The following is a 7,808-nucleotide window of genomic DNA, read 5'->3' as shown; positions in this document are numbered from 1 at the left end:
AAAGAGATAATATTTGTAAAGGATTGTACAGACCTTAAAAACTTAAGTACTATCTCATTGTTATCATCACCATCACCATCATTATTATTGTTTCATGTGCTATTATTATCTCTGTTTTACAAAAGAGTAAACTTTGGCTTTGAGAGCTTGATGACCAAGGTCAATTAAAAGGTTTTGCTTATTCCAAGTTCAGCATTCTATCCACTGTGCCATCTGACTGCTTCCAAGGCTTTTATAAGTTGGAATTCATCTTTTTTTTAATTTTTAGGGAGGGAGGGAGAAAATTTTGGAACTGATGGAATTCATTATCATGTTAAAATATTACTAATAGGACCAAAACAAAGGCATGATAGAATAAGTCACTTCAGAGGAAGTCAACTGAATGTCGCAATTCTGCTCCAACATGGAAAAAGGCTGAAAACACAAAGATCACTGACTACAAAACTGACGTGTTTATTGGGAAGGTGAATCAAGCAAGTATTGAGCCAAGATTTAAAATGTATTAAAATAATTTTTAAAAGAAAGGAAAAATCAAAATGTCAGGAAAATAAAAGGAATGATACTATAATTAGGCAAAGCCATGAGGATATATACTAATTCCAATTTTGACTTTTTTTGACATATTCTGCTTTTCATTGTCAGGATCTGTGCTTTAACATACTTTAAAATGTCCCAGTATTTGTCAGTGTTATAAATTTTATTAGAATAATAGAAAAGAATAAATACAGATAACCATAGGATACACACACAGCAGTTTAAGGAGAAATTTCATACTTTTCAATGTGAAACAAGATACTTGGTACATATCTCACAGAGATATATAACTAGAAGTTAAATGAAACAATAGATAGCCATCTTAGAAATGGAAATACATGAATGTTTGGTAGTCATTACTAAAATAATTTTTAAAAAGTTACAACCTTCTTACATGTGGCAGGAAATACAGATTGATTGGGAAATATTATTTCCCCAATTTGTGACCTGTAAGAAACAACCATGACCATATGAAAAGCTACAAGCCATTTATATTTTTCTAGTTATATACAGTATATACAAACCTTGCAAGAAAGTTGTGGATTTTTTTTCTGTTTTATACAATAATTTTCTCAACTTTAATCTCTAAATGAATATGGAGATGTTTCACAGTGATATCAGAATTTCATAATCCTTATTGATTTTTTCTCATAGTTTTAAATTCTGACATCCTTTGAAGTAAAAATAAGAAAAAAAAGTCTTGTGAAATGGGATATCAATGGCAAATGTTTTTGAAGTGGTCATAAGTGAATGTGCTCGTTTTTACATATTCTTTACATATTGCTAGGAAAGTGAGTCCAGAAGGTTCTTTTTTTTGAAGAATGCTGAAAGATCTTGTCAGTTACATGTACTAAAACCTCCAGCATTACTACAGTCTCATGGAAATATTAAGTGAAAAGTACAGCAATTGCAAAATGTGCTCCAATAGAACAATGTTAAAGTAAATACAGAAGTTAAGAATGCAGAACCGAGTTTTGTTTAATATTTTAGTTTAGAATCGAGACCCTCCATTTTCTAGGAATTTTATTTTGAAGCATTGTTCAAGGGGGAGGAATGAAAAAATTCCTCGAGGAGAAATCATATATTATAGAAATTTCGACTTTGTAAAATAACTAAATGAATAGTTATCACATTGCATAATGTTTTACCCACTTCTCCATGGACATGAGTCACCCAGAATAAGTAGACATAGATGTGTGGAGATCCCCAACATGGACATGTGTACCCCATTTGATGTGATCTCAAATCTACCAAATTATAATGAAGCTCAAAGCAAGGGAGCTTTACAAATTGTAATTTGCAAACACACTACTCTTAATAGATTAAATTACTCCCTGGCTATTCTAGGAAATACATACAAATAGCATTCTCTCTGTGGATTACAAATCATGAGTCAGCATAGCACCTGAAGAAATTATCAAACCACAATGTAATTACTGGAAAAATAGAGCTTCATTTAAGTTAAAGAAAATTTGAGATTTTATGAGCCTCCATTCTTATGCAATACTTGGATTCTTCACATAATCATGTTGGTTGAAAAAATCTGAAGGGTGCAATATGTAAATTCCTTTGGTTCATCAAGTAAGTATTAAGGCATTTCAGATTCCTCTAAAAGGATTTACTGATTTAAAAAAAAAATGTATTTATATTTTTAAGCTACAGTGAAATAGAAAATACTTAAAAACAGAGAGTTGGAGAAAACCATGCATAATCACTGTATATCAAGAAAGCACTTTTTAAAAGGGGTGGGGGTGGGTGGATAACCAATCAGTTTCCTAGAGAATGAAAATCAGTATCACCAAAGAGTCTTCACAAGAAATATGGGTAATATAGTTATGTAGCTTGATAAGGGGTAAGCATTCCATACTGCTGAACTAGACCCTCTTGCATCCATATCTGCAACAGATGAAAGAAAAAAACAAAAACAAATTATGATGGCAGCACCACAATCATGACAAATGTGATGACTTTCACACCAGGTAGAAAATCAAACATGAATTCTGAGCTGTGACAATGATTTATTATTTCCCCTCACCTTATTTATACCTCAAGCTATTCTTCCTTAAACATTTCTAGAAGGAGTGGAGAAAAGATTAAATATTTACATCTTTATGAAACATTTTTTGAGAGGGAGTCTGGCATAGCAGGGGCAGCTAGGTGGTGCAATGGATAGAGTGCTAGCCTAGAGTCAAGAAGACCTGAATTCAAATCTGGCTTCAGACATTTATTAGTTGTGTGACCCTGAGCAAGTCACTTAACCCCATTTGTCTCAGTTTCTTCATCTGTAAAGTGACCCAGACAAGGAAATGGCAAACCACCCCATTATCTTTGCCAAGAAAAATCCCAAATGGATTCAGAAAGAATGAGACATGACTGAAAAATGACTGAACAACAATAATAAAACTAATATTGTGGAGAACGTCAACCTTGGTTCAAGCCCTGTCTCTAATACATGGTGTGTGATTCTAAGGAAGTCCCTTATTTAAACTCTTAGTGCTGCAGATAAACTCTCTAAGATTCTAAGTGGCAGAGAAAGAACTGATATGACTTGAGAGAGGAATTTTCTTATTAGGAACTCTCCAAACTGAAGAAATCTTAGTAATAGTCAAATCAAAGCAAACCAGATCAGATTAGATCAGAAAAAATAAATTTAAATATGTTAGGTTTTATTCATTCAGCATTATTAGACTTTAATTAACATGAGAAGATTCACTTAATTATTGGTTTAATTGCACATATAATATTACCTAATTCATGTGATCATTGAATAGTCTCTAGATGAAAAGTCCTTGGGTGAAGGCAAGGAAAATATTCATTTGTTTGTTTTCATATACTTCTAGCTAAGTAATTATCATATAATACAAAAGCACTAGCCTAAAAAAATCAATACAAACTCCATTTTCATAATGATAGCCTCCTGCAGTCACTGTTCTGTGCAAATTCAGCAATTCTCAAGCTGTTAGGGGGAAGGACCAGTCATGATTCAGCAGCCTGCAAGGGAAAAATAGCTCCTGCCCTGAAAAATAATCACGACTCACCTTTCCTGCGGAGCCTTTGTGTTTAGTGAAGAAGCACTCAGTCATTGTGAACACTATTCCTAGAGTTTTTCTATAGCATTGCTTTTTAATTTTAAAACCTACTTAATTGGAGCACTAGTTAAATATCTGAGATCCCTCCTATGGGGCCTGTCTGTCTCCTCACATCACCCTGGAACATGAGGAGTTTTTAAAAAGCATTCATGGAGGAAAACTTTGTACCACTCCTCACAGCACAGACCCCATGTCTCACTAGACCCCATTGTCAGCGTTTTTGTCTTTCTCTTAATTAGAAATTCGTGTTTGACTGTGTTTCAGGCAAACATTAAATCCATACAACTTCCTACTGCCCTTTTTCTTTTAGATACTAATAGCAATCATTCTCTCCCCCTGAGTAAAAATGTCATCTTGCCTTTTTAATAGTAAATATCATCCCTCTCAAAGATCTCATGTTTCAATGAGAGAAGCATTATATTCACAAATATATACATGTCTACATGGATATAGAGATATAGGTATATTTCTATATAGATATAGATAGATATACATTTCCATGTAGATGCTTATCTACATAAATGTAGATCGATATAGAGATATGCATTTTTAGGGTCCTTCTCATTAGAGAGAATACACACACATATATTATACACACACACATAAACATCTGTGTGTATATGTGTATAAAATAAATACATGATGATATTTTGGGGGCTGTTGGGTGAGGTATTAGAAATTTAAATGATTAGAAAAAGTCCATGTACAAGATGGAAGTTGAACTGGATTTTAAAGCAAAATAACAATTCTAAGAGGTAGAGATCAAAAAGCAGAACACGTTGTGCCTGGGAAAGGGCCTATCCAAAAGTTCAGGGAGAGGAAGTGTGAGAAATAGTAAGAATGCCAGTTTGGCTGGAAAATGGAGTGGATGAAGGAGAGTAATATGTAATAAGGAATGAAAGCTAGGTAGCAGTAAGGTTATGAAGGATTTTAAATGCCCAAAAGATGAGTTCATATTTGATTCTAGAGGTCACAAGGAGATACTGAAGTTTATTGAGCAGGGCAGCGACATAACTAGTCTTTTGCTTTGGGAATAAAGATTTAGTGGCAGTATCTCTTCTAAAAATGGCCTGTGGGAACTGAAGCTTTGGAAAAAAAATGACTATAAAACTGGTCAAATGCAGAAAATTAGAGTTTTATAATGATTTTGTAATTTATTTTTCTATTTTTATTTCTAAAAGTAGCACAGTCTTAGTGATATGGACTAATTGTGTAAATGATAAGAATGAATGAAAAAAACTGAGAGAATCATCTTTACAAAGAAATGCAGTTGTGTTTGTATTTTTTTTCCCTTCTTTTCTTTCAAGGACTTGTATAAATTGAATTATTTGCTAACAACCAAGGAGAATCTCCACTGGACCGTCTTTAATGAGGAGATCAGATCTATCTGTAATTAGTAGTATACAAGCAATTAGAATGCTAATGACCTTAAAAAGACTGTCCATAGGTTAAATACTCTCTTGCACAATTAATTTAATTAGCAAACATTTCTCCCTACACAGTGCAGAGTTAGCTTTAGCCTAGGTTGAATCATCACTTAAAGGGGTTTTATTGACATGATTTTTTATTAATAATAGCTAACATTTATAGAGAGCACTTTAAGATATTTACAAGTGATTTCCCACGTATTGTCTCTTCTGATTCTCCTAACAACCCAAAGAGGTAAGTGCTGTTATTATAGATAAGGAAAGCTAGGCTGAAAGGCAATAAGTGGGTCACACAGCTAGTTTCTTAAGTCAGAATATGAACTCAGGCCACCCTGACTCCATTATGCCACATGATTCTCTTCATCCGTTCTTGTCAGTCTCCACTTCTTCCCATTCTCATTCTCCCTTTATGACCCCCAGAGCTACACACTTCATCATGACTCACTGGTCCTCATTTTAACGACAGAAGAAAAAAGGATGATGAGTGGAGTTAACTGTGTTCTGCCTATCATGATACTGAACACACGATAATGGACTAACATCTCATCCAAAGCCAACAAATATCTTATAACATACTTGTTATCCTTGGGATCCTGATCTGCTCACTACTAGTGCCATCACCGCCATCCGTCGATGCCTTTACCTCAATAATATAGTCCTCATTGATAGGTAGCAAAAGTTCAGCCGATGTTATATTGGTGTTCAGGATGTTCATATTATTTTGGCTGCTCGTCCTGTAAAACACCTACAACATATAAAGGGATGCTTTTTGAGCAATCAGGTTTTTTCCCATTAATATAACTCTAGTCTAGGTGCATATGTCTGCATGGGGATATGCTGGGGGGCATCTTTTATGTTACATGCAATGACAAAACTGCCATCTACTATGAACAAGTGATTTATCGGCTCCCTCAAACAGGAAAACAATGAAAGCTGACTGTATATTAAATTTGCCTTACTTAATGTTTTTTGTGTGTATATGTGTGCATGTATGTGTGGGGGGGCGTGTGCATATACACACACATATGTTTGGGGGGATCATTTAATCTTTATTAATGTAACTTTTTCTTAGCATTAATTTGAAATATCAAAATGCACAGTAAAATGACATGTCAGTTGAAATAATTTCTTGAAGTGTTAAGAAGTCACCCCTTCTAAAACAAGCACAAATCCCTCCCTGAACTGATGGTTTTCATCTTCTAGGTCGTAAGCCCAAAAGCCAAAACAAAAAAAATAAAAGAAAGATGCCAAGCTAAAGGTGGCCATTTTAGGTTCTACCCCAAGAACTCTCAGGGGTCTTGGTGGGAGGAGATGGTAGACTTTTGTTCCCAAAGATGTTTATATAAAGGAGATGAACTGAATATGGCTCATTACAGCCATATTCAGTCAGGAGGGTGGAATCAATATATGAGTTGCAGAGAGAGAAGTTTTTTTAGGTGATCAAACATATATCACAACCATATTGAATATGAAGAAAGCCTCTCACCAATAACACTTTCCAGTTCCGAAGTCTATATGAGAGGAGGTGTTCATTGCTCCTTTAAGAGATTTGCCTGGAGATGACTGATGTCTCTCTCCCTTATACCAACTATGAGAAGCCTCGGAGGGGAATGTAATGAATGGGAGGAGATGTTGGCCTCTCCAGCTGTTCTTACTCAGGAGGGAGTCACAAAGAACTTTATTTCCTTTGGGGAAATTCACATAGCAATCTGTTGGTGCCATACCCAGTTGTTGTTTTTAAAATAAGTTTCCCATTTCTTATTAGATTGTGGTTTCCTAAATACAGTTTTACTGTGGCTCCCAAACTTTTTAAGGTATGGTAAAACTCCATCAGTTCAATTCTCATGTTATATTGGCAGAGGGAAAAAAAACCCTACTGAATTTAATAACCATTTTTTGACTTTTAAAAAATACAATGCCACCCAAATGTTGTTCGTTTCTATGATTCTTGGGAATCTACAGTAAAGGGAAAGAAACATATTGTTCTGGTGACTGAAGTTATGACATCTGGAACCCTTAAAATGTACCTAAAAAGGTAAAAAATACAATGCCAATCCCTTCTGTGTTGGACAAAGATTGTTCATGAAAATCAATATATGTAAAGGACCTCAGAACTAAGTACTTCTAAATGCTCTCTTTACCTTCACCACTGGGGGCTAATTTGGGGGTTTATCCACTTCATAGACTGCCATACACCCTGCCCTCAAAAAACCATTAGTTGGTATATAATCTTCTGGTGATGAGCTTCTCTGTACATGATTACTCAGTATGACTACTTCTTGCAGAGTATATTTTATTTCTACTACTCCAGCAAATTGGACAAGATCTCTATGAGTGGCTTATGGGAAGGAATAAGAGGATATGTCAACTTATAGGAGCTGAGATCTGTACCAATGAAGTAAGTCACTCTACCAGGCAAATCATGGTTCCATTTAAGTGATCATATTGGCAATAACCCAACTTTAGATTAGATTTGGATCCTAGAAGATATGAAAGAATCATGCTTAACAGAGAAAAGAGGTCTATGTATGCAAATCTATTACTATGGGGTTTTTTTTTGTCGTTGTTGTTCTTTTGTTTTGGTTTGTTTTTTTGGGGAGCTAGTGATTTACCCACTGACTTTAAAAGGCCTCGGGGCAAAAAATGAAGCTATCCTACATTATGACACTAATTTTCATAAAGTCTTTGGACACTTTATATAGGTATATTAATTTCAGGACCCTGCTCTTTATCCTCCAAGTTGAGATCCATTCCAAAA

The 7,808-nt window shown here is 34.7% G+C and overlaps 1 protein-coding gene across 1 annotated transcript in view; it reads right to left on the bottom strand.

Annotated features, from left to right (window-relative positions):
- Positions 1-446: 446 nt before the first annotated feature.
- Positions 447-7,808, bottom strand: part of CNTN3 (contactin 3) — a 450,405-nt gene continuing 443,043 nt past the window's right edge. The window contains exons 22-23 of the mRNA XM_043979112.1: positions 5,627-5,795; positions 447-2,430 (exon numbers count right to left, since the gene is read on the bottom strand). Of these exons, the coding sequence (XP_043835047.1) occupies positions 2,330-2,430; positions 5,627-5,795 (270 nt within the window). The 3' untranslated portion in view covers positions 447-2,329. The remainder of the gene's footprint in view (positions 2,431-5,626; positions 5,796-7,808) is intronic.

The sequence above is a fragment of the Dromiciops gliroides genome, chromosome 1, assembly GCF_019393635.1.
Source record: "Dromiciops gliroides isolate mDroGli1 chromosome 1, mDroGli1.pri, whole genome shotgun sequence".
In the NCBI taxonomy this organism is placed as follows: Eukaryota; Metazoa; Chordata; class Mammalia; order Microbiotheria; family Microbiotheriidae; genus Dromiciops; species Dromiciops gliroides.
This window is presented reverse-complemented; position numbering and strand designations above follow the sequence as displayed.